Here is a 27,083-nt window from a genome sequence, read left to right as displayed (position 1 = left end):
AGCTACTGAGATGCACAAATGGCCAAAATCTGTTAAAAATACGTAAACAGGAAAGTTCAGCCCCTTTTTGTCCAGCCCTGCATCGTAGTATTGTCACATAGAGCAGTTCCTTTGCCAGTATTCCTTTTTCAGCAGAATGTCAGAAAAAGCACTGGAACAAAGAAGAACAACAGCAGAAGGGCGGCTGCGCTTCTGGCAAAGCGAACGAGAGATCCAATCTTGGGAGCAATATTGCAGAAAGCAGGGATGGGAAGGATTTCCTCCAGTGGTGGGACACACACTTATTATTATCCTATAGTGATGTGGAAAAAAAGTGGCAGGGCTCCCTTCAGGCCACATGGAAAAGCTTCAAAGGCTGTAAGCAGGGCGGCTTGTCTGTTCTGAATTACAGGGCGAGGGAGCACAGCACTCGCTGCCCGGTACGTGTGGGTCAGGGGGGGTCAGTGAGGGGCTGAGAGGACGGATGGGGCCTGAGGGCAGCGGAGGTGGCTGTGGGAGACCTGGGACGTGGAATGTGGCACAAGCAGGATGGGCAGCTGCTTCCTGCAGGAAAGGCACTGAAGGTGACAGTGTGGCACCTCCTGCACCTGCTAGCAGGGGGCTGGGGAGCAGTCAGACATCACAAGGGCGAGGTGTGAGCCGAGAGGGAATTAGTTTCTGGTTAGCAGCTGTGACTCCTTTGTTCAGATGTCTTTGCTCAGTCAAGCCTGGCTGAAGCCAAGCTGACCTGAGTGCAGAGGGCAGCAGTGCACACCACGTGCACAAGGCAGGCCCTCAGTGCCAGCACCAGGCTGTCTCCACGGCAGTCCGCATCCCACCATAATATTGGCAGTGCAGGCTTCTGAGCCTTTCTGTCCCACTCCGGCCTTGCGAGGTAGGGCTGCAAGGACCAGCTCCAGCACTGCTCTTCCTTCCTGCGCCTGCTGGTCCCACACACCACATCATGCCCTCCAGCTCAGGGTGCTGCCTCACAGCGGCTGCATTTCAGGACAGAGGGGTGAAAGCCTGGGCTGTGAGTTAGGAAACTGTGCTCTTCCCAGAGGTATTTGAGAAGCAAATAATGAGCCTTCGGGCACCAAGAGCTTTTGCAAAAGGTGAGGAGCTTCCCTTCAATGACCAGTCACACTCTGAGACAGGAACTGCTTTAAGAACAGCTGGGTTTGTTTTTAGGGTGTGTAACAGAATAGAACAGCCAGAAACAGTGCAAAATACCAAATCTTCCTGCACACCCTCACCTCCAGCCACATGCAGGCTGGGTGGCAATGGTGGTGTACTGCAGGGCTCTGCAGCTCTGCTTTCTGCCAAAGGCTGCTGCTCACGGTGGGTTTGGTGGGCAGATCTGATTGCGAGAACCACCACTGTCACTTCCCCTCTGCTAATGAACATCACTGTGCCACTCTAGGAAAAAATGTTTAACTTAAACTTGCTCTCTTTGCTATACAAATCCCTCCCGAGACATCATGATTTCAACACATTGTTTAGGAAACAAATAGATGTCACACCTGTGATTTGTGCACACAGTGTCAACAAGCAGGATGGGCAGTACCAGCACATGGATGCCACTGCACCACACCTAAGAATCTCACTTCTCAGCAGCCACCTGCCTGCTGCACACAGCTCAGAACTGGGATGCTGCCCAGGAGCTTTGTGCTTTGTTCTGGTGGTGGCCACATCCATGAACAAAACTCCCAATGACAAAATTACACCCTGTGCATCCTCGCTACGCCTGTAAGATGGTATTCATCTCCCCTGTGATGGAAGCAGCTTTCATCTAGGTCCAGCATGGCAAAGCAGGACCAGACACAGCACAAAGGAGCTCAGCTCTCTGTACTGGGAAGCTCTGGTGCTGCTCACCACAGTCTCCCATCACAATCCAGTCCTTTTCTTCAGTGCCAGCAGACATCCCAGACGTTGCTATGTCCCACGCAGTTTCAGAGATTACTTGTAACAGCTTGTTTGCTTTGTTCACTCTCTTGGTCTTCTCATCCCAAATACACCTCTTACATTTTTGGCTGTTGCTATAGTTCTGCAAATACCAAAGAATAATTTGCCTTGCTTTCTGAATAGGCAATAGATCTCCAGTATCTGTGTGACAATTGAGCTCTTGGCAGCAGGAAGAACAGCACTAGAAAATAAAAAGAAAAGTAGATTATACAAAAAAGGGATTTAAGGGAGATCAATCCCACATTCTACAATTGCTCAAGAAGAGCAGTGGAGTTTCTCACACTGCATTTTAAAGACCTTTCACTAAGCCACGTACCACTGAAAAGAATTAACATCAATCCATACGCCTGCTCATCATTTGCTGATACAATCCCAAAAGGATGTTGCCTGGGCAGAGGCAGCCAAACAGGACCTCAGTGCTCTTGGCATCCCCAAACTTGTATTTGTTTGCTGGGATGGCTGCCAGGCTTCCCAGAGCAGGGCTGCACTGAGAGTGACTGAAGAGCTTCTGGATGGTCACAGCCCCTCTGAGAGGGGATTCTGAGAGATGAATAACACTGTGGGTGTCAACCAGGCATCCTTACAGAGTTATCTTTAATTCAGGTGCCGTTTGGAAGTCTTGTTAGGAAACCACCAGTCTGTAATAGTGAACTTCTGCTGAAGAAGGAAGTGCTCAAGAACGCACAGTGCTGTCTGTAGTGCAGGACTTATCAGGGTCTGTGCATAGGCTATTACCAAAACAAACAGAAAAATCTCCTCTCATTTTTAACAGGTTCAGTGTTTACAATAGGCTAATGCTGTCAGCTGTTATCTGCAGAATGCTCCTTTTTCTCCAGTGAAAATGAATTCAAACTCCTCCTAAAGTGCTCTCATGATCACCATTTCATCTACCAGTGATTCTTAACCCTAAATACAGAGATTCTTAACCATACATATGCAGGTATACTAGATTTTTATTACATATTGATTTTCACTGTATGTGTATAGATTATTCAGATATATGTACATTATATACATATTTAAAACTCTGTGAAGATCTGTAAAGCAGGCACTGGTTCAGTAATAAAATAAGTAAGCCATTAGGAAGAGGCTCCATTTATCACAGGGATTTTGCTGAGCTTGCACTGCATCTGCATCTTCATTCTTAAAGGAGGATCTGTTGGATTTTCTATGTGAGTGCCCCAAGACAACAAAGGCAGCTATGGATGGCAGTGACTGATTCAAGCTCTGTGCACAGATACTTGCCAAGCAGGAGAGCCAAGTAGAGCATATACTTAGAATAAATGTCAGGAATAAGTTGAAAATGCAAAAACAAAATAGTTGACATGCATGGATTGTTACAGTGCAGTTTCTAAGAAGGCAGCAAGGCAGGCAGGTCAGCGCCAGCCCACCCCTCCCAGCATGGGGAGCCCTCACCTTACTCCCCGTTGGGAAACCAAACCTCTGTATTTTTGAATCTGTCTGAGAACAGCACCGTCCCCTGAGGCATAGATGACATTTTTAATACAGCCTTAATCAGACATCACGTTTCATTCCTCCTCTTTCTTTAGTTTCTACCGAGCTGAGTAGCAGCATGCCCTCACAACTGGATCTATTCCTTTCAGTTCTACCACTCAGCCCATGATTAATTCAGCTCTCGGGTGATAAGATCTCTCCAAGCTATCTGACCTAAGAAAGAGAACAAAGGTAGTCAAGTTTCACTCGTGTAACCTTACCCATTCCCCTCCCTCCCGTGCCAAGCAGAACCTCCTGACCCCAGCCCACCATTTCCCTATCACCAACACACCCAACGAGGCCTCTCCTTCCCCGAGCTCTGTTTGCTCTGAGAACAGCCAGCTCTGAGTTCTCTGCCTCCACACCTGCACGGGTTTTTTCTACACGAGAAAGCTTCTGTGTCCTCCAAACCCACAGAGAATACCGCACTGTTTGTTTCAGTGACTCTGCTGCAGTGCTGCTCTTAAGCCTGTGACTCACCCTATTGCCTGAGATGCTATTAGAACAGCCGTGCCGCATGTAGGATTTTTAACAATTTCCCCCTGCTGAAGGCAAGGCAGTGCCACCTGCAAGAGCAGGGCACATTCAGCTCTGCACCCTCAAACCAGAAGAACTTGGGCCGTCTCCATGCTCTCGCATCCATTTTTGCTCACATGCTCTGCTCTAAAAAACCCTCTTTCATTTTGGAAACGCCAATTCCTTGCATGCCCATTCATATCAGCAGCGGTGGCAGCAAGATCCAACCTCTGCAGTAAACCTGGAGGAAGGGCTCTGCTGTTTCCTTGCCCAGAGTGAAGCCTTTTCGTAAGGAAAACTCCGGGAATTCCAGCGATGCTCCCCGGAGGTGCGAGGCGTCCGTTTGCCGGAGGGCTGGGAGCCGCTCGGGTCGCAGATGGAGCGTTGGCTGCATTCCTGCCGCCAGGCGGCGCTGCGGCGCTGCGGATGTCGGCAGCCCCGCGCCTGGTTCCGCCCTCGGGACAGCAAGGCGGGCGGCAGCGCCAGAGAGCCCCGCTGTCATTTTCGTCGGTTAAAAAAAAAAAAAAAGGTGTCTTATCTCTTTTCTGAGTAATAGCGGCATGGGAGAGGGAGCTGACACCATCGAGAGGAGGCTGGGACAGGTCCCAGTGCTCGAGCTGCACCAGCGCGGTCATGGGTCTTTGGAGTGCCGTCCTGTCTGCACCAGGAGCTGGGAAAATGCGATGGAGCCCACTGTTATTTTGGGGAGGTGCAAAGTCTCTGTGCCTCGCTGTTCTGCTGTCACCATCCCTCCAGGCACGTGCTCTGCTTCGGATCGAAGGAGGACCAGCTGCTCCTATGGAGGGTTTTCCTTTATTTCTCAGCAGGAAGTCCCTCCTGCACACTGCTGACTTACAGCTCCTGATGTTGGTTTCAAGGGTTCCAAGCTCAACTGTCCACCCAGGCTGTGCACCAGAAGGTGTGGCTCCACAGCAACCACAGCTGAACAAAATGCATGTCCCACCTCAGCCACTGTGATTCATAGAGAAGTACTTCGGCACAAACCTGCCTTCATCAGCAATTAAATCAAGCATTAGAGATTCCATTTCACAAGTTGTTCCAAGTTTACCTCCATCTGTGTGTTCCCGTAAAGGACAATCACACCAATTCCACTGAAATCAAACCCCCTGGGCTTTGCAGGTTTGTTTTTGGCTGGGCAGGTGCCCGCTCCATCCAGAGCAGGAGGAAGAAGCGTGCGGTAGTGCAGAGAGAAATGGGCTCAGCGTGAAACCTCATGTGGGATTTAAGTGAAAACAACAAGGAAGTTGATTGTATAAACATGAAGCTCAGATGCCAGTGAGAGCCACACCTGCGTTTCAGTCTGCTCTAAAAGGGTGGTGATGTTTTTTTTGGTCAGACATGGACAGAGGCCCGCAGAAACGACAGAGATGTTCTCCTCCTGCAGCTCCAGCTGTGCTGTGATCAGGAGAGCTGTGGCCCTGTGGAGGTCACTGAGTTAAGTGCTGCTAATTCCCTGTTTGTTGACCTCGGCGAGGCAGGATTAGGGCAGGCCAGCAGCGCGAGGTGGCCTTGTGCTGCCTGCATGGCATGCCAGGAATGTGGCTGTTGGAGCATTGGTTCTGCCTGGGTCTGAAGGGGCTGCATGGGGATGCACGGGGCAGGGCTGGCCCTCAGTGCCCACTTCTTCGTGCAGAGCTGGAGGCTGAGGGCTGTCCTGAGTGCTGTCCTGGCCATGAGGCCTGGCTGAGTGGGAGAAGAGGGCTTCCTACCCCCTCACTTCCCCAACTAATAAATGCCATTTAACTGTTTTCTTATTCTCTGTGATGGAATTTTGGTTTCCTTTAACTGGGTTCAATCACTGTCAAAACTGAAGGTGTTTGAGGTAGAGAATGGTAAATATTTTTGTTCTCCAATAAGCAAACAGCTTTGTTGGCAAAACAACTACTCCTACATAAAACAAACATCAGCCCTGAGCTGACAGCCCACCCTACAGCCAAACCCCAGGAGGTCCAACTCTGCTGCCCGTGCCCAGCCAAGCTCACAGAAAGAAGGCCTCCAGTGTGACACTTTCAGGGAGAGCACAGACCTGGGGGCATCTGAAGGCCACCTTGCAGCAAATTACATCTGCTCTCTGAAAGAAGGGGTGGAAAAGGGCACACCCAGGACCAAACTGTGCTCAGCAGACTGGTGCAGCGCCTACGGGAGCTACCAAACCTGTGCACAACCCAAAGGAACCATCAGTTCCATCAGAACCATGGTTGCTACCTATGTACAGACCAACCTTGCACCTGTTGTCTTGTCTTGCATAATTCTGACCTGTGGGTCCCAGGAGTTTTCTATACAGTTCCCATTGCGCAGGCACTTCCTAGCTCCTGCACTTACACTACCACAGGAATTGTTTATCTTCTTCCACTTCATTCTGTGCTTTCCTATCTCCTCCCACCCATCTGCTAGAGCTCTGCTTCTGGCTCTCTGGTGCATCTTCCTTTCACTATTTCTCCTCCCCTTGTTACAATTAATTTATAACATTTCTTACATTCACATTTATTACCTTGGAAAATGGCAGCTCTTTATTTTTAGCTTCAGACACTTAGGCCCCTCTGTTTTGACAAAGTCAATGTATCTTTCCTGCCCCTTTCTCAGGAGTGGTTTCCAGAGATGTCACTGTAAAAAAATGGTTTCCATCAAAGCATACCAGGGCACGTGGACATTGCCCCATAGAGATGTGAGCTTGTCTTCCCTCCTGCAGTGCAAAGTTTGAAAGAGCAAAAGTCAGTGTTCTCCTGCTGCTCATCTGTCTGTACTGCTTGTTATCTGCAGTCCCACTGATGTCCTGCAGCCCCAACCTGCCTGATTTTCCACTTACTTCATACCAGCTTTCCAGGGGAGAAAGAGATCTGAGCAGAGCTCCAGCTAATTCTTGAAATGCAAAGAGGGAATTAAGGAAGCAGGAATTCTTCAGAGATCAAGGTTACAGAGAATTAAGATCAGAAAGTAAAAGCTGAAAGTGCAGCAGGTTTCTCTGTCTGGCAGCAGGGCAGAAAAGTTGCCCAAAGCCGTGGTCTGCCCATAAACAGAGGATTTTCCTCTTTCCTCTGAGTTCTATCTGTTCTGGATGAGGGACCTCAGGCTTTTCCAGCTTCACCATACTGCCCACTTTCTGCCTTTCAGAATTTACCTCTAAAATCAGAGAACAACACAGCATGCTCTGCAAGCACTCATTGGTGGAAATTGGCAGATCTGCTTCGATGCCTGAACAAATATAAATGAAAACCATTGAAAACCAATGAAAATTTCAACAATGCAGTGTGGTATCTGCCATCCCTCTTTCTTCCACTGCCCTGCCCTGGCACATCATAGCCTGGCCTAAAAATACCACCTGCTTAGCTGTCAGAGCACTTAAACCTCTGTGCATGGTCCGTCTGTTCCCTTCATTCCTCTTTTTTCCTCTTATCCTCTTTTTTTCTGGACCATCTATCTGTCTTATGTGGATTTTGTATTATTTTAACCAAACTTAAACATCTCAAAAATCAAGGAGCCGGATATGCTTTTAGCAGCTTGTATTTTTTTCTAACTGATTCTCTTTTTCCCCAGATGACAAAGCAGCACAGGCAGCAATGGGCTTCAGGGCTGCCTGCCTGTGCCGTGATTCAGCAGTTGTAAAAGGAAGGAATGCCTGCTTTTTTGGGAGAGGGTGGGGGAGAGCAGGAAGGCATGTATGACTGGCATGTGTGCGTGCATCGACTTCCCAGAGCTTGTGTGATTGGAGCATAGCGTTCTGCAATCCTGCAAGTTATGCTGGAGGTAATAACCTGTTTCAAAAGAGGGACTTGGAAGGCATTTGGAACAAAACTGCATTTTGCCCAGAGAGGACATGGAGCGTGCTAAATTAAACATCTTTGTTACCCTTTGGAGTATTTGTTTCTAATTTAAGACACTCGGTATCTCACCTGCTGCCTGTCATTTGGGGCTGTTTCCTTGCCTGTCTCTGCATCCTGCATTTGGGCTGGGCATAGCTCAGCTGACAGTGAGGCATAGGAGCCAGCTTGTTGCCTTTGGGGAAAACTGCGACCACTGGATCCCAAACTTCAGCACAAGCAGGGATTTGCTGATTTATTTCATTTATGCTGAGCCTTATTTCCGAGCGCCAAGCACTGCCTGCATTGTCCTAATGCAGTGGAATTTTCTCTGTGGGGAGACTTCTGCTGCTGACTCACTGTGTGGACTCAAAACAGATTTATGTTTGCAAAGAAAACCCCTCTCCCCCTGCTGAGGGGCAGCTCCTGCTCTGCTCATCACAGCACCCCAGGCCTCAATCACTGCTCACGCTCAGCCCTTCCTTCCACCACCACCACAGGGACTGTTACTTCTGCATCCCCCCCCCCTCCTCGACTGGTTCGGCCGTACAAACGCCGAGTCCTTCACCTTTACACAACTACTTTGCTCATTTCAGAAATATGGCATTGCTTAAAGCTCCCAGCATTACGCAAGGCCTTGAAACAGGAGGCTGCCCGGGCCCAGTTCCATCCTCTGCCCCTCGGCGTGCTGCACTCCCTGCCTTCCCCAAAACCCCAGCTTGTGACTAAGAGATACCAGATATGCTTATTCTTTCTTAATATGCCGAAAACGCTTTCCAAGGGGTTAAAGAAACACAAGGGAGCAATGAAGGCGAACGTGCTGTTTAATATAACGGTGTTCAGGCCCTTAGCAGGCTCTACCCGAGCCCCCAGCTATACAAGCACCTCCCGACGACCCAGAGCACGGCACGGAGCGAGGCGATCCCAGCCTCAGGGCCAGGCCGGAGTCCCTAGCCGTGCCCCCACCAAAGAGAATCCGCTGTGTCCCCGCCCACGTTTCAACGGCCTCCCCTCGGTCAGCCAATCGCCGCGCACTTCCTGCAACCTCACCAACCAATAGAAGCGCTCCACGAAGGGAAGAGCCGTTGGGGCGTGTTTTGAGGCGGGCGAGCCTTCGAGCGGCGGCGCCGTCAGCCAATCGGAACGCCGTACAGGCAGAGGGGCGGGCGGGCGGGAGAGCCGTTTGCCAATGGAAGAAGATAAGAGAGGTGGGCCGGGGGGCGGAGCTGGCGCGCAATAGATAGGCGGGCGGCGGCGGCGCTGGGCGGCTGGACACGTGACGGAGGTGAGGGCCGGGGGCGGCGGGCGGGGGCTGCGGCGCTGCTGGGGCTCGCGGTGAGCGCCCCTTCCCACCCGTACACCGCGCCGAGCGGCGCCAGGCCGTCCGGCTTCGAGGCTTCGGGGTGGCGCGGGGTTCGGCGGCGCGGGGCGGGCGGGGGCGCGGCGGCGGGGTACCGGGCCTCGAGCGCGGGCCCGGCGGGCAGCGGAGCGGTCCCGGAGCTGCTGAGGGAGGGGTGGTTGCGGCCGGGGGGTGCGGGGCCGCCCGGCTGCGCTCCGTGGGCCCGGCGGCTTCTGGTAGGTTCTGCGGCCTCGGGGCGGGCGGCGCGGCGCGGCCTGTGCGGGGCCGGGCGGAACCCGGACTGCTGGGGGCGGCGGGACGGGGCGCGGGATGATGCCGCTGTAACGGGAGGAGAGCCGGTGTGACGGAACGAGAAGGCTGCGGAACGGGGCAGAGTGGGGCCCAACAGGTGGGGGCGCGGCCTGGGGGCTCGGAACCGCCGTGCGGGGCCGGGCCGCCTTCAGGGTGGGGGGCTGTGAGCTCGCAGGGCTGGGTGGAGGTCTGAGCAGCGTGCTTTTGAATGGAAAATCGGAGTAAAGCACGCGCAGCCCTGCGTTCCTGTTTGCTCTGCTCTTCACGAGTGAACTTTCACGTGCCGTCCTGCGCTTCAGAACTTTCTAGGCGGTGGAAGGAGAAATGCTGCGGCTGATCTCGTTTGGAAGGGAAGCTGCCGTGTGGTGGTGGCTGCAGTTATGGTACAGCTCGGGGCTTCAGCCGTTTGGTGTTAATTAACGCTGCAGAGTTAATTAATACTGCGGTGCTTCTGCAGAGCATCGTGTAAAGCGTACCGAGTTTGTTTGGGGTTTGTCAGGTGCCTGAGGTCTGGGCTCCAGGAACATGATGTTTGTTGTCAAGTAAGTAGAAATAACCCACGTGTGTTACAAGGAGATGATAGAGCTGTAGTTGTGTGTGAGATAACAGTGTGAAGAATATGGGCTGAATGAATGTGAAAACATGTTGCTCCAGAAGCACTTCAGGTGCATGAGAGTGGCTATGAAAACATCCCTGCTGTTGGTGTGATTGCATTATGTGGGTTTATTCAGAATGCTTAGCCCTTTTTTTGAACTAAACTTGGTATTTGTTTAAGTCTTCATATTCCCACTTACTTCACTTTATGTAGATATATGTATATGATGGAGAGAATACTTCTACATGCTACTTGACAAGCTGGCTGTAAGATGTTAACTGTTTCCTAGCGTTGGCTGCCCTCCTTAGGAGAGAAGCCTAATGCAGAACAGCATGAAAGCTTGCAGCTTCTGCTAGATTGCCCTTTCATTTGATGTGTTGCAGCACTTCCTCCTAAGTAAATGAATAAATCCTTTACTGAGAGCACCCTGTAACTTGTACTTAGTCCTTCCTTATGTTTCCTTTTCTGGCCTTTCATTTTTCTGCCTCTTGCAGTGAACAAAATGGCAGCCTGTTCTTGCTGGAATTAATTCTAAGCAAGGCAAACCTGAATTGATTTCTAGGCATGATGTCAAAGATCTTGAGGTGCCTCCAGATCTCTCCCCACCTACCATAATTTCTCTTGCAGTCCATCTGTTTTATGGCCAAGAAGCCTTGCAGTTCTGCCTTTGTCTTCCAAGGACTTCCAGTTCTGCAGGGATCTCTGTGCTGACAAACAGTACATGGTGTTTTCTCCCTTGCTGTTTCTGCAATGTTGTACATTATTTTTAGAAACTGGCGTGTTTGAAGTGCTTATTAAAGGCAAGCTTTGCTGTCACCTTTCACACCTAATCTCTTGGTTTGTGCTCCTTGCAGCCCAACCAGGGCAGCTTTTTCTGTTGTGTGTAGGGCTGCAGGTCTGGCTAATCTCTTCTCAGACCTTGAAGTAGCAGTGTATCTTACACACCCCCTTCTTTTTGAGGGGGAGGAAAAAAAAAAAAAACAAAACAAAACCACCCACACACAGAACTTCGGCCTGTTGAAAGCAAGGCAGGGCAGTACTGGAGTCTGTCTGACTGCAGAACTAAGCACTTAAGGGGAAAATAATTTTGTCTGCGTCGTATGAGCTGCTGTATGTATGAACATAATTTTATTATATCCCTCTCAGAGGAGCGGTGAGATACTGGTTGCTGAAATCAGTGTTTGGCAATGAAGTTAGTTGTCTAGCTTTGCTGTGGGGTGTAGATCTCCCAGGTCTGCCTTATGAGAGGTCTGTCTGACAGGCGTGCTATGGCATAAAGCTGATGCTGCTGCTAGCAGCTTAATTTCCTTTATCCTTGGCTGCTTGTCCCACTACAACACCTTTTGCCTTTGTGTACTGGGCTGGAGAATCGATGACCGGTTAAAACAGCATGGCAGAAGGGTTTTTAGCCATCTTAAATGGCCTGCCCTGCTCACCATCAGGCAGTTGCTGTGACACAGCAGAGGAGGCAGGATGTGGAAGGTGGAGGGATCTTGAGATGTCAGAGAGATTCCTCCACTCCTCAGTGGTTTGAACTTTAAGGGATTATTGAACTACCTCATAGAGTAGCCAAGTCTTGCTCAGAAATAATGAAAATGTAGTTTGGAAGGAAAGAGGTGGGGGGTGAGGATGGGGCAGATATCTGTCTTCCTTTTGGTCTCCTGGCAGTTTTGTTTGAATGTATTGACTTGTGACTGTACATCTTTCTTCCATGGCCCTTGTCTTGCATGACGATGCATTGTGCTTATTTTTGCAGGTGTGCTTCCTCTGTAAATACAGTAGCAAAGTGTGGTACTGAGCACAGGGCTTTGCTAGTAAATCTTGTTTATATAGGATCAAGTCAGTTTCAGCTGTTGATTGAGATGCTGCTGAAATAAAAGCTGATAATGCTCTTCCAGTTAAGTTTCTGAAGGGTAGTTATGGTAACTTGTATGATACAGGCACTTCCCTTCGATGCTTAGCTCTGCAGTATCTTAGTTTGAAAGACTTGTTTTATCTGACAGGGCTTTTTTTAATAGAAAGAACTTTGTTAAACTATATATCTAGCAGCAATTCAGCTGTAGTTTGTGCAATATGTAGTGTTAAGAACTGACTCCATGAACCACTCAAATAGATGTGTAACCAAGGAGATGATTAAACTGGTTTTGCAGGCTCTGCTTAAACTGTCAGGGAAGTAACTTTATAAAGAGTACATTCTGGAAGTATGATAGCAAGGAACTTAGACATCCTCTGTGAGGGCCCTCTCCACTGTGTCCTTCCTGCTGCACGTTGTGGTGATAACTCTGATGTATTGATCAAGTCTTTGCAGTGTCATGCCACTAACTAAGAAGGAAATTAGACTTTATGCCCAATGAAATAGGAAAAATAAGTCTGTGAAGCTGCATGATTTCCTTAAGGTCTTGGAATCCAAAGGCAGCAATCCCTTGGTCCTGCATTGTAAGAGTGCAGCTGATGCTGTCTCTTTACGTCCAGTTTGAGTTAGTTTTTACCAGTGTAACTCTGCAGTGCAGTTCCAGGTGTCTGTTTTCAGTGGTCCCATAAATTCCAGGGGAAAATGCTTCAGCCCTCTGACAAGAGTTGGTGAGCAGTGCTGGGGTGGCAGCGAGCTTCTGGAGTGGAAGCTGCCTGAGGGTGAGTGATGTGATGGCACTGGCAGTCTTAACTTTTTCTGGTTAGTCCCTTGTGATAGCAAATGGTAGATTTTCCCTTCTATGCAGATTGCCTGCTGATGTCTAAGAGTGTCTGAAGACTTTATTTAAGAAGGAAAGTTCTTACCTCTGATGTGGAATGGTGGTGTAGTGAAAATGGGAGTTGCTCTCTGGGTGGGAGACCTGAGCTCAACTGTTACAAAGGGCTTGGGGCAGCTGCGTGATCATTGCACCACTGTTGGGAAGTGCTGCATGGAAACTGAAGAACAGAAGTGCAGGGAGAGCATCAGAATTGGAAGCTGGGCTCTTCTGCAGAGGAGGAATCAGATCTTAGTGCAGTCAGTGGCTGTGCTTCTGAATGTTACACTGTGCACCTACACCTGTAGTTGCTGGCAGCTCAAAGCTCCGCTGGAAATTTGTTTGAGGAGTATCTTGTGTGAAAACTGACTCCTATTGCCTCCAGTTTAGGAGTAGCCTGATTTACTACAATATCATCATCTTTGTTGTGTCTCCAAGGATTATGTGAAGTTGAAACTTTCTTCTGTAGCAGTGTCTGTTACAGATGTAGCTTCTAAAATATCAAAAACCTGTGCTTGGCTTTGGATGTTCTCAGGACAATTTTGTGTGGTTTCATGTGCAGATTGTTGCAGATGAGCAGGGAGAGGAGCTTGGCCTGACAAGTGGCAGTGCTGGAGGTGTTCCCAGCCTGAGCTGGGTGTGTGAGTGGATTTTGGGCAGAATTTGGGAATGATTTCATACATAGAAGAGAGCTGTGTAGGATGCCCCTTATAGGGATATAAGCTTGTGAAAACTGCTTTCCAATCATTATAAAGAAGCAAAGATAGAGAAGTGGATTAACTAAAACATAGAGGTTTTAGCTTTTTTAATTAAAAGAAATAAGCTGTGGGAAATTTGAGTAGATTGTACTTGCAGCCTGAAGTGAGTTTCCCCAAGCCTCCAACTCAGCCACGGTTGGCTGGGAAATGGGAAGCTGTGGGGTGGGTCCCTGTGGTTGCATCAGGAGCACTGATGTGCAGAGCGAAAGTGCTGCTGCCTGTGCTTTGTGGGGCATTGGTGGACCTGACTGGTTCTACCTGAGTGCTGTGACAGAACTTCTGGAGCAACCTTGCATGCAGTATCAGGCTGTGTGGCCTTGTCAGTTAGCCAAGCAAGAAGCACTTTTACCAAAGTCCATTGACCACAGACAGGTATTTCTCAAGGGCTCTAGTTGGGGTGGGATGATAAAGAAGGTAATAATTCCACACGGAGCCTGTACTGCTGTGAACGTTTGGGGGCTGATCTGCATCTTTAACCCAGAGTTCCACTGCTGGTGGTGAGGTCAGCAAGGGGATTGCTTATGTGCTGAGTTGCTGACATCCTGTGCCCAGGCCTGGGAGGAGAGGAGGCATGCGGAATAGGAAAGCAGTGTCTTACTTTTAACCTTGCTATATTTTTAAGAAGCATTTTGTCATTGCTCTCCTGAAACAGTGCAGCAGTTCTATCTGCATGATAGAACTTGAAAGCAGTTACAAAACTTGGAGTGAAATTCTACCAAATCTAGCCCTGTTAGGAATGTGTTTGGTAAGGCAAGATAAAACTCAGCCTTACCTTGGAAGGGCATCCCTGTGCCACCTCACCCGGAGTTGCTTCAGTCACACAGGGCGCATCCCGAGCTTTAACGGTTGCTTCTTCAGCAGGTACTTCAGGCTCTTGTTTTTCCTCTTCTGTCCCTGTGGGCCTGGCCCTGCTCAGAGCACGCTGTCTATGCAGGAGGATTTCAGCTTCTGTTGATTCTGATGTTTACTTGACAGCTTTTGTTCTTTGGCTTTGTTCTGTGGTTCCCAATTTGCAGTAAGATCCGTGTGCCTCTGTGCAGTCTGTAACTTCTCCATGCTGACTGTACCCCGTGCATGGAAAAAAAACCCACCAAACAAAACAGGCTTTGCTTATATGTAGGAACACTAAAAGTTTGTGTCAGCTGTTCATGCTGTGAGCCGATTCCTTTCGGCTCCGAGCTGTTTTGGTGCAGTTGCCTGAGCTGTGGGGGAGGGCTGTGGGCATGGATTGAGAGCATAATCCTCGAGGCCATCACTATTGTTAGGGAACAGGCTGTGACTGCGGGTTGCTGTAGTGACAAACTGGACGTGACCTCAACGCGAGTCTCTAAACTGCAGTTTAGTTGGAGAAATAAAACATCCCCTCTGTCATTAGAAGCAAGTTAAAGAATAAAAGGACGGTACATCTAGCATGCAGTGGAGTTGTGGTTATACTGGATAGTGCTGATAAGGTGCTGAGACTGTAAATGCTTTTAGCTGCCTGAACATGCTTTGGAAAGTAGGAAATTTGTTTTCTAGCTCAAACTTATGCCCCTACAGGCCTTATTAACTCTTCTTGAGTTATGTTTGTAAGTCTGTGGGACTGCAGCCTGAGGCAGGAACGTATGGGAAGGAGAGAATGTTTAGTTTTATAATCTTGTTCTAGAAGGAATTAGTCTCAGCTATAACTCTGTGGAAAAAAATATTTGGAATGTAATTGAAAGGAGCAGATTTCCTGCTTGCTGTGAGCATTGCACATCTGTCTTTGGTGCAGATAAAATGATGAGCAGCATGGTAGAAGTCTTGCTTTCTACATCCACCTAAAGGTGCAGTAGTTGAGTCATTCTTTTTATCTATCATTTTACTTGCAGAGATCTTTTGAGCTCGAGTTTGTCAAGGTCTGCTGTGTTTTAGTTAGGATGATATGCTGGGCATCCCATGAATTAATTGGTGTGATGTTTTATTTCTATAAGATTTGTGTTAGATTTTTCTGCTTTGATCGTCCTGTTAAATTAGAGATAAAATTAACTGTCTGTTGAACAGTGAGAATTCTTCTGGGCCTGTTTCAGTATCCAGCTGCTCACAGACATCTGCTGAATAGTATCAGTGACTGTTGGCAGTCTGTCTAGAAGGAAGAATGGGGAAGGGGTCTGATGGATGGAGGTACTGGTGTCCTGTGCATGAAATCAAGAGAACTACTGGACCAATGTAGAAGATGGGTTGCTTTGTAGATGCTTGGAAGAGGTAGTTAGTCTTTATGAACTGAATAGAAATACCAGTTCCAACCTGTGGTCTCTAGAGTTCCTCACAAACAAGAAGTAGATTTTTCTGTTCAGATTTTTTAGATACGTAAGTTGTGTTGCTGACATGTTTGTCTGTTCTTGTGTGGGCTGTGGCAGTGGAAGGACAATACTGACGCTCCTGCAGCACGATCTGCAGAGCTTGTCCATGTGCTCCTCCAGTGCACAAGCATCTGTTTTGTATTAAATACACCTTCAAGTTGTATGTCTTTTCCCACTTTCTGAGCTGTCTTAACCAGCCAGAAGCAATAAATAGCAGAGCTGAGAAGGTAAGTTTGTACCTCTTTCAGTGGTGTGACTTGGTGTCTCACCTATTGCCAGAAAAGCTTGCCCTCTCAACTGAGAAGCTGCGCGTTGCTCATGTGTGTGCTCTTTTCCCTTTCTTATTTATTCAGATAATGGAGATGAAATGGCTGCTGTATGTGACTCTGCTAGCTCTTGGAACTCTTGCTGCCCAGGAGCATGATGTGGGTGATGATGATGGTGATGATGTCATTGATATTGAGGATGACTTAGATGATGGCGTTGAAGATGTAGAAGATTCAAATCCTGAAAGCAGCACGCCTCCTCCAGCTCCAAAGGTTTGGCATAGGTGTTCTTTAAAATGTAATTACTGCTTGTGTTTTGGCTACTGTCACTCTGATCAGAGTTGTCTTTACTTTGCTGAAACTTAATGTATAGTGATGCTGTTAAAGATCACTAGCAGGGAGTAAGGTTTGGAATTAAGCTTAGCTGCTTCCTTGCTATTTTCATTTGACCTGCATCTTCTTCCTCAAAGACTTCAATGAATATTTGAAAGCTGGTGTAATTATCAGGAATTAATGCTAAAGTTTCCAGCTGGATAAAATCTTCAGTTTTTGTTGCAGAGGAGAGCACAGTGGCTCAGCATAAGCAGCAGTGTTTACATCATTTCTGTATTTATGCTGCCAGAGTGTTCTAGGTGCTGTACTGTATAGATGTGGGATGTGAGCTGTATATGCCAGTACTACTTTAGAGAATGTGCCTTGAAAGGTACATGAATGCCTCTCTTTTTCCCTAGGTTACTTACAGAGCACCAGTCCCAACTGGTGAGGTGTATTTTGTGGAGTCCTTTGATAAAGGAACTCTGGATGGGTGAGTATAATGTGAGGGGTGACTGAACAGACAAAATCAAAGTATTATTGGAAAGGGAATTCCTGGTGCCTGTTACTGAAAATCAACTGGCAACACGTGGGGAGAATTACAGCAGTGACTATGTGGTCCTGGTTGTTGAAGTGATGAGAGAAACTAGTTTTTGCTTAGGTACTAGCAATAACAGGAAGAGAAGTCATATTTTATGTATGCTTTAATCTTTCTCACCTGACTTCATGTACTTCAGGTAATGTAAGCATAATGAGGTATTAGAAACTTGAATATTGGAATTTCTACGGAAGTGAGACTGAGGCTGACGGAGTGAGTGATCCTACATAAAGATGAGAACTTTGCAGGCTTGGGATAGAGCTCAGGGGATTGAGACACTGGGGTGTAGTCATAGGACAATAAAGGCTATTTTAAGAACAGGTTTTTTGTGTGCATAGTGAAAAACTATGGGTTTCTTACTGTTGGATGCTTGTCTTCTAGATGGATCCTTTCCAAAGCCAAAAAAGATGATACAGATGATGAAATTGCCAAATATGATGGTGAGTCCTACCCATATTTTGACTTAATAGATGCTTATAATGTCAATTTGCCTTATACAAAGAAGAACTGTAAGTCTGTTCTGCTTGTTCCTTGAAATTACGTTCATTGAAGAAAATGGGAGAATGTGTACATGGTTAGCAATATGAAGCATGATGCTGATTCAGGCAAGGTTCAGATAAAATTTCCACTTTGAGGTTTTAAAATAATTTTTAGTGAAGACGTTCATCCCAGTAACTTCAAGGCACCCTGTACAAAGTCAGTGATGACTTTCTTGCTTAGGATTGAGCTAAGGCAAGATTGTATCAAATGGGTTTTGATAATATTTGGTTAATTTTCTCTCCAGGTAAATGGGAAGTCCAAGACATGAAGGACACTAAGCTTCCAGGAGACAAAGGGCTTGTATTGGTAACACGAGCCAAACATCATGCGATTTCATCCAAGCTTTCAAAGCCTTTTGTATTTGATACCAAGCCCCTTATTATACAGTAAGTAAAAGATAACTTAGTGTTCTACCAAAAGTGACATGATAGCAGGCTGGGGTTCGTTTTGTAACTGAGCTTTTGTTGGCTGGGGGGGGTCTAGGTGACACAAGATAGACTGTAATGTATCATTATACAATTTGAATAGGAGCAAAATAGCAATCCGGATTCCTCAAGTGGGAAGTTAGGAACAGAGTGACCCCCTCTGAAGCCTGAGGAAAAAAGTCTCTGAAAAATAGAGTTGGTAATTAGTCCCTGGACTTGTATTTCTTGTACTCAGCAGAACAGGCAACTGGTTTCTGTACTGTTGATTGTAGAAGTCCGTGTCCACTTGGACAAGAGCTTGTCTATATGTTTGTCACTGTGTTTATTCAGTGAAGTGTCCCTGTTTCGAAGGGAGAGTGGGCAGAGTGTTAAGGGTGCACTTGTTTCCACCTTCCTTTGTTCTAGTGCATCTGTTGAGGAAGATGAACAACTTGTCTACCTTTACTGGGCCATGAGTGATGTAGAGGAATCTGCTTGCATGCATGTTAGACTAGTAAGCAGGAAAAGAATCTTTCAATGACAGCAGTTGAATTGTGGGATATTACCTACGTTATCAGTTTTAAACAGCTAGTGAGCTAGTTCTTATTTGTACAAGGTAATGATTTGGCCACTTTACTTTGCACTACTGTTTAGTTTTGGCTCACAATGCATGGCTAAAAATAAGTTGAAGTGGTCATTCACTTCAGCTGCTGGCATTGAGAGAGGTTTGAGCATGCTTAGCCTATTCCTGACAGACATGCTTTGCCTTTTTCAGACTCCTTGGCATCTCTAAATATACTATTGTATGCTTACAACCCTAAAGGGAGTTCTTCTAGGATCCAACTGCTCGCTTCAGTCATCTTGCAAATTGAGTTGTCTGTCTGCCACAGTGGTTGAGTGGAAAATAATTGGTTCCCCTTAATCTCTGTTGCAGTCTTTTACATACTTGAAAAACCTTTCCTTCCCTCTACTTCTGGATCATAATCTTCTAGATTAGTGCTCAATTCTTTTAATCTTTTCTGTCAGGTTAAGTCTTTTAAATCCTCGATTCTCTTCTTTTCTCAGGCCCTCTTGAACATCTGCTTAGTCTCTAGAGTGCAGCATGTGTTTTTAATATTCACTCTTAATTTGAAACAAACAAAACCAAAATCGCCTTACTCTGCAATTTTCAAGTATAAGATCAGTCATGTATTATGAAGGTAAATGTTGCTTGTATATAACATGCTCTTCACTTCTCTGTCCAAATAAGGTATGAAGTAAATTTCCAAAATGGAATAGAGTGTGGCGGGGCCTATGTGAAATTGCTTTCAAAGACACCTGAATTGAACCTGGTGAGTGCTGCTAATGCTGTTATCCATGGAACAAGGCAACAAAGCTTTTTTTCTTTCTAGAGAAACCACTTTGGTGTAGGCAGTGGGGTGTATTTAGGGCCTGATCTTCAAAGTACTTTGTGCTCATTGATTTCAGTATTTTCAGCTGGAGATGGGAAATACTGAAATTTTCTGGCCTCTTGACTACATGTACCCAAGTTCTGGGTATTACGAGTAGGACTTCACTACATATCCAGAAGACTACTTGGCTATCTGGCCAGTTTCATGTATGCATTGAATCTCACAATAGCATTTACCAGAACAAATAGACTTACAATTATTATATTCAGTTAAATCTGAAATTGAGACAGTATATAGCAGCTTGTGTATAAACGAAATACATCTCGGCTCCACTTTTAATGCTGCTTATTCTTCATGTGAAAGAAAGTCACTGGACTGGCTAATAGTATCTGATATTTCTGTTAGTGGCTTTTTAGTCATTTTTGTAGTGTAGGGATTTGCTTAAAAATACATAGTTGTCACTGTGTAATGATTTACTTGCCTTGTTAATAACACTTGTACAGCAATTCTGTACAGCCAAATCTGGAAAGTAGAGACCAAAGGTGCAAAATAATGATGCTAGGCTAATTCTGGTCTTCTCTCTGGAAGCTTGTAATTGTGATGTAAGTTTTAGTCTGGGAGCCTCACTGCCTTTGATACTAAGTTGCAGAACAGTTTCTAATGCACTGAGAGTTTTTAGGGTAGGCATTAGCTGAAGTTGTATTTCAAATTAATAGCATTAAGTTTTGCATTGTTTTTAAAGGATCATTTCCATGACAAGACTCCATACACGATCATGTTTGGCCCTGACAAATGTGGAGAGGACTATAAACTGCACTTCATCTTCCGGCACAAAAACCCAAAGACTGGCAAATACGAGGAGAAGCACGCGAAGCGTCCAGATGCAGACTTGAAGACCTACTTCACTGATAAGAAGACACACCTTTATACTCTGGGTATGTTGACTGCTAGCTGCTATTCACGTTAATACTACTTCTGTGTTTTCTGAATCAAAAACTCAGTGAACACATGAACAAACAGATCTTTGTATGAATATACCAGGCAGCTGGAAACCACTTGAAAGTTATGAATGCAAAAACTAGTCTTAGTACATAAAGGCTTGTTTCTTCCTTGGGAGAAGTTTTGATTCACTTAAAAAGTCATGAGATCTTAAACTAAACAGATAAAGGAGAACTGTATTTCAGAGTAGTTCTGAGTAACATGGTATGAGAAGTATTTCTGTCACTGGTTATATTTAGACATCATGGGAAAGGTTCTTAATTCTTAAAAATAGTTGCTAGGTAGATGGTAGCTTGGATTAATGAAGTTTGAATTGTACACGCAGGAATGAGTGATACTTAGAAGCACACTTTGTATCCTCTGTGTATTGGCTGTATTTACTTTTTCTTTCCAGTTTTGAATCCTGATAATAGTTTTGAAATTCTGGTTGATCAAATGGTTGTCAACAGTGGGAATTTGCTAAATGATATGTCTCCTCCTGTGAATCCACCCGAGAGATTGAGGACCCAAATGACCAGAAGCCTGAGGATTGGGATGAGAGACCCAAAATCCCAGATCCAGATGCTGTTAAACCAGATGACTGGTAAGGTGTTGGAAGAGTGGAAGAGAGGGAGGTCTTGGTGTGGTAACTTCAGCCTATCAAAAGTCCTCTAATGACACACGAATCTTGAGTCCTGCACTTGTGAACTTTTAGTTACAGGTTGGTTTAGTAGCAGTGCAGTAAATAAAGGCAGAAAGGATTGATGTCCTGTAGGAATAACTGTTCTTGTGCTGCCCACAGATAAAGACTACTGAAAACATTCATGTTAGCCGATGTACTCATCTTTGATTTGCTTAAAAGATAGGATGAAGGTGTAAGTTATTTGTGTAATGCATAGTTAAGTGACTGAAATACCTGAGCCTATGGCAGAAGCTGATGCTGTTTTTTTGTTCTTGAGCCTGTGCTCTATGAATCATAGACTTGATTGCAAGCTCAATATATGTTTCCAGTGACCATTAGACATATGGGATTTGCTGTAATGTGCCCTTTCTAGATTAGTATTAAAGAATACTGGTATTAGCTGGAGCTATTGACTGTGCTTTGGGGTATCTGTAAGGTAACAGACTGCAAGTTAAAACATGGTGCTGTGTGTCAGAAGTGAAGCTGGCTGATAAATCAGTGGGCTTGCTGAAAGTCTCAGAATCTTGCTGTTAGGGTTGGGAATTTTTTTTGCATATTGTGTTAATATATTAAATTCCATCTTCAAGGGATGAAGATGCTCCTGCAAAGATAGCAGATGAAAATGCTGTGAAACCAGAGGGCTGGCTGGATGATGAGCCAGAATACGTAGCAGACCCTGATGCTGAGAAGCCTGAAGATTGGTATGCTTACTATGTGTTACGAGTGTGACAGGCGTTCTGGTTTTGACAAATACAAGAATAACTGGTTTATTGTTGTTTGCGAAGAAAGTTGTCAGTGTAGACATCTTCTTTCAAAAGTGGAAGATGGAATTACTCCAATTTTATTCTATTTATCTGTATACTGGTGAACTGTTTTGTTCAGATTGCAAGCTGAACAGGTCAGGGATGTTCATCTTCCAGTTTTACCATTCTGGAAGGCATCTGTGCTCAGTGGATTAGCTTTCAGTGAGCTTCTGTGCTTTCAAGCTACTTGAAATACTTACTCCTTCTGCAGTGTTATTATCTGTGGAATTATGTTACATTTAGTTTCAATATCTCCATTTTAAAGTAGGAATTTTAATTTTCCCAGAAATTACATATGCTCCAAGATTTAGTTTATATAAGGGGACAGACATGAAGACTGGGTTTCCCTTTCAGGGATGAGGATATGGATGGCGAATGGGAGGCACCTCAGATTGCAAATCCGAAATGTGAATCAGCTCCTGGCTGTGGTACCTGGCAGCGACCAATGATTGACAATCCAAACTACAAGGGCAAATGGAAACCTCCTATGATTGATAATGTGAACTACAGGTTGGTTTTATTATTGTGTAAACTCCTGGCCAGCGCAGTGTTTCTTTTCCAAAAGTCAGAATAATTCTAAGTTCAGCAGATGTCATTAATAATAAAAAATACTGTTATGATCTTACTATGTTTTCAAGTGAACTGTTTCAAAGTGCTTGCTTTCTTGGCTTTACTTTTAACTCATGAAACTTGATTTCCCAAATCTGTAGAGAGTTTATACCTATAAACATTATATACCTATAAACATTATAATTTAATGTAATGAGTTGTTCTTCCTAGCTGAAATGGACTGAAAACTAAAAATGCAAACTGTATACCCGTAGGTAAGGCTTGAATATCTTTTGTCTTTCCTAGGGGATATGGAAACCCAGGAAGATCCAAACCCAGATTTCTTTGAAGACTTGGAGCCTTTCAAGATGACTCCCTTCAGTGCTGTGGGACTTGAGCTATGGTCAATGACATCTGATATCTTTTTTGACAACTTTATCATCTGTACTGAAAGAGCTGTGGCTGATGACTGGGCCAATGATGGATGGGGACTGAAAAAGGCAGCTGATGGTGCTGCAGAGGTGAGAAACAAAGGCTTAATTGTGTGCTTCTGACGGAAACAGCACTGCTGCTATTTTAGCCCCGACTTTATTAGTGTTGATCAATATATATCTTTAGGTACCAAGTATTAAATACCATGTTTGGGGATGCAGGAAGCCTATTTGAAAAAATTTGTTTCAGACTTAACTGCTGTGACTTGCTGGGTTTTAATGGTTCATTGTATCTTACAGCCTGGTGTTGTGGGCCAGATGATGGCAGCTGCTGAAGAGCGTCCTTGGCTTTGGGTAGTGTACATCCTCATTGTGGCTTTCCCAGTGTTCCTTGTAGTCCTTTTCTGCTGCTCTGGGAAGGTATGCATTTCCTCTGATAATAAGTATAGTATTTAAGAAGTGATTCAGTGTAATGTGCCTTAACTTTACAACTAACACTTTTTTTTTAGAAGCAGCCAAGTGCTGCGGAGTACAAAAAGACTGATGCACCTCAGCCTGATGTGATGAGTGATGAGAGAGAGGAAGAAAAAGAAAAAGGAGACAAGGAGGAAGAGGAGGAAGCAAATGAGGAGAAGCTAGGTAGGCAAAATAGTCAATCGTGAGACAAATGGAGTTCTCAATCTGAAAGAACAAAAGAGCAAGATGGGCAGACATAGTATCAAGCCAAAGGTGAACTGAAGGTGCAAATCTAATGGCAAGAAAATGAATGAGATTTCTTCCTCTCTTCCTTAGAGGAGAAGCAGAAAAATGATGCTGATATAGGAAGTGCTAGTCAAGAGGAAGAGGAGGAAGAAGAGGAGGACAGGAAACGTGCATCAGAGGTAAGAGAGCACTTGATTTTTGAGGAAAGCCTTTTTCTATACCAAGAAAAAATCCACAAGCTTAATTAACCTGGTTCATATGGTGCTCCTTTCCAGTGTCAGAACTCCAGAGAATTTAATCCCTCTCAAAATAGGAATTGCTGTGGCCAACCTCAGCAAAGCAGGGAACATTGTGAAAGGAAGGCACATGCCATAGACCCTGCATTGTGGGAAGAGTAGGATTGTGTGGAATGCATCATCTTGAGGCAAAAGGCTCATTCAGCTTTGTGTGTAGTCAGGATGTGACCTTTTAAGTGCTCCACACTGACATAATGGCTGACTTAAAAATGGGTGGAGTGTTGCTTGAACTTAAAGGCATTTGTGCAGCTGCAGCAGTACTTGGAGCAAATAACATAAATTCACTGTGAAAATAAGGAATTGTCTACCCTGCATGGAAAGGAAGGTGTAGTAACAGCAAGAGATCCTTCCAAAATCAATTGTAATGTGGAGTTGCAGAAGTAAGTTGTTTGTAAGATTGTTTTAAATGGCTTTTGGGAATAAATTTAGATTTTCTTAATGTTTTCACACCTCACTTTCTTGCAGGAGGAGGAAACTGTGAATAGATCACCCAGAAACAGAAAGCCAAGGAAAGATTGAAAAAAAAAAAAAAAAAAATCATAAGAACTTAATCTGTATGAATTTTTTTCCAAAACATGGTTCTGGGAGAGGACCTTGGACACCTTACATTGAAACTTGGACAAACCTCAAGATTTCACCATCCACAGGTTCCAGTCACACTATCCAATGTAACGGAGTGTCTAGCAGTAAAATACTTGCAATCCATCTGTTATAAAGAACATCATTCCTGTAGAAAGAATGCATTTAATATAATGGGCTGTGGATTTTGGAATGTAACATGACTAACCTTTTCACTTTTGGTTTTAAATATTTTTTTTCTGTTTTTATGTAGATTGGTAGAATTTTACCAGTCTCGTATCTTGGCTTAATTTAATCTGTTAATTAGTGAAGAATAACAACGAATCTTTAAATGCTAGATGATAAAAAAAAATGCAGTTTCATAACTAGTTTTTTTTTTTTTTACAAATATGCAAACTCCTATGTCGTGTCTTTCTATCCCTAAAAATTTGGTAATTATTTGAAGAAAAGTTGTCAATACATTTGACATTGCCTCTTCCCTCAAAGGGGAAAAAAAAAAAGGAGAGGGAGAGAAGATCATGTGTGGGGGAAACCAGTAGTTAAACTTTGTTCCTGGTGGGAGCTGGGAGGGAAGAGGAAGGGGTTAGTTGGTCGGTCTATGGAACATGCACTCTGCACACGGCTAAAGCCCAATTGAGTGTTGACAAATGATGTAGGATTTGGAGTGGGTTGTCTTAACGTGGCATTTAATCCTGCAGACCTTACAGTTAATGGATTTTGTTAGTTCTTCAACTCTTTGTAAAGTTAACAGGTTGTTGGGGGGCAGAGGGGTAGTGTTAGACTACTCTCCCTTTTCCCCTCTCTTCAGCCACTGATACTTTCCTTTCTCTGTGACTACACAGCTTTTTCTGAGTGCAGCTTTGCCTCAATTGCTGGAAGTGCTTCATGTTCAGCTCATTGTCAAACTCTTTATTTTTATAGCTAGGCCTACTCCAGGGTCCAAGCACTGGATAGGACAGTGTCTCATATCCTCACTGTTATCACTGTATGTATTCCTATAGGAATGGGAGAAATGGTTGATAGAGAAGTTGAACCGAGTATTTAATAAGGAAAAAATCCCAAGATGTCAGTATTTGTAGGTGGGGAAAGAAGCATGTGGAATATCTTAAGTGGTATGTGAAACTGTTAAGTCTTTCATCTGCTTTTCATGTAACAAATGCATCCTAAATTATATTGTGAATGTTAGGGAGTTTCAATTCCAGCTGAATAAATTTTTTTAAAGCGTTGTGTCTACCATATTATACTGTTTCAGACACTTGTGGAATGCTGGTGGTCACTACAAGAGCATACCTCTGAGGGTGAAATCTATGTGACTTCATCACACTGTACCAAATATGTTGGGGTTCAGATGTCTATACAGATAAGCTTTTGTTTGTTTAGAGTGAAATTAAATGTCCTGAAATTACTTCTCTTGCACTGAATTTAAACACTCCAAGTGTTGTTTGGTCATAGCTGTAGTATGGGGAATAATTCCCAGGGGCTGTGGGGGAGGGGGTTGGGTGCTCCAAACCTTGCAAACAGTCTAAATTACTAAAGGCTTGGGTTTTTTGTTTGTTGGTTTTCTTTTCTTTTGTACAAATACCTTTTTGCTGCCTGTACTTACGTTGTATCCCTCGTTTGTTGTGTTTGAAATATTAGTGACCACAAATGCATAGCAGGATTTCTTGATAAATTTTTTTCAGCAGTGTGCAAATAAACTATTGTAAGCAGATACTGGAAGTAATTTCAGACTTCTGTTGGGAGCTATTGCATGTTTAGAATGCCTTTGCCTGTTGAACACCGGGTAAATACTGCTCCTGACTGCCAAAATAGCTTATACTCTGACATGGGAGATGTCATAGCTTAAGCATTGCTATTAGCTTGTTCTCAGGACTGTACTTCTATCAAGGAGCAGCTGCTATTTATGACTCAGTCCGTTGAGATGAAGTTTATGTAAATGGTTTCAATTCAGCTAACATTTTGAGCATAACATAATTCTACTAATCCAATGGTTTTTATCTTAATATGCAAATTGCCTTAAACTCCCTAACAATTCATGTGCATACGTGTTCTTTCCCAGCATCACAATGGAATTTGAGATCTGCTGTCAGCTTTTAAAACAATACTAAGGCGAAATGTAAGTCTACATTTGCTTTGCTAAATCTCTGAAGAGGTCTGTCTGCATGCTATGGCTTTTTTTTTTTTGATACCATAGTGTATGCTTAAATAATCTCTACAATAAATTAAGACTTTCTGAAACAGCTAGAAAATGCAGGTGTCACTTCTTACCCTGCCTTCTGCATGGGGTGGCTGTGTTCAGCCTCAGCATTGCTCTGTTAAAGCGGGGGAGGAAAAGATAGCTGTATAAGCTGAACTCGTGTGTCTGGGCTGAGGGAGGGGTTCCATGAGGAAGGGGATATAATTGTACAGAAGATAGAACACAACTGCTATAAAATGGTTTTTCTCCTAGCACTGCTGTTCAGAGAAGAGTTGATGTAAGTAGTAAGCAAGCTGTTGTTCTGGCTGGGGCTCGTAGCAATGCATCCTGGCTTGTTGCTGTGATGCACTGAAATGTAGTCGGATCGTCTGTTTTAAGATGGGCTTCTGGGTGCCTCGGGTCATCTCTTATCTTCCGTGAGCCCGTGTGCTGGGTCCCTGTGGGGCTCGAGGTCGGTCCAAGCTAGCCCTGGTACCGCAGCGGGGGCCCGTGGTTGTTCTTAATGCTGCAGAAGCGGGGCGGGGTGAATTGT

The 27,083-nt window shown here is 45.0% G+C and overlaps 1 protein-coding gene across 1 annotated transcript; it reads left to right on the top strand.

Annotated features, from left to right (window-relative positions):
* The first annotated feature begins 16,176 nt into the window (after nt 1–16,176).
* CANX (calnexin) lies at nt 16,177–26,065 on the top strand. Its single transcript, XM_085236522.1, is given in 16 exon segments — nt 16,177–16,362; nt 16,821–16,894; nt 17,381–17,439; nt 17,784–17,925; nt 19,193–19,274; nt 20,077–20,269; nt 20,728–20,820; nt 20,823–20,916; nt 21,582–21,695; nt 22,152–22,311; nt 22,653–22,671; nt 22,674–22,867; nt 23,078–23,197; nt 23,287–23,416; nt 23,570–23,658; nt 24,241–26,065. Coding segments are annotated over 16 exon segments (1,800 nt in total). The 5' UTR covers nt 16,177–16,179; the 3' UTR covers nt 24,295–26,065.
* Nucleotides 26,066–27,083: the final 1,018 nt, after the last annotated feature.

The sequence above is a fragment of the Meleagris gallopavo genome, chromosome 15 (assembly GCF_905368555.1).
Source record: "Meleagris gallopavo chromosome 15, MGAL_WU_HG_1.1, whole genome shotgun sequence".
Classification (NCBI taxonomy): Eukaryota; Metazoa; Chordata; class Aves; order Galliformes; family Phasianidae; genus Meleagris; species Meleagris gallopavo.
This window is presented reverse-complemented; position numbering and strand designations above follow the sequence as displayed.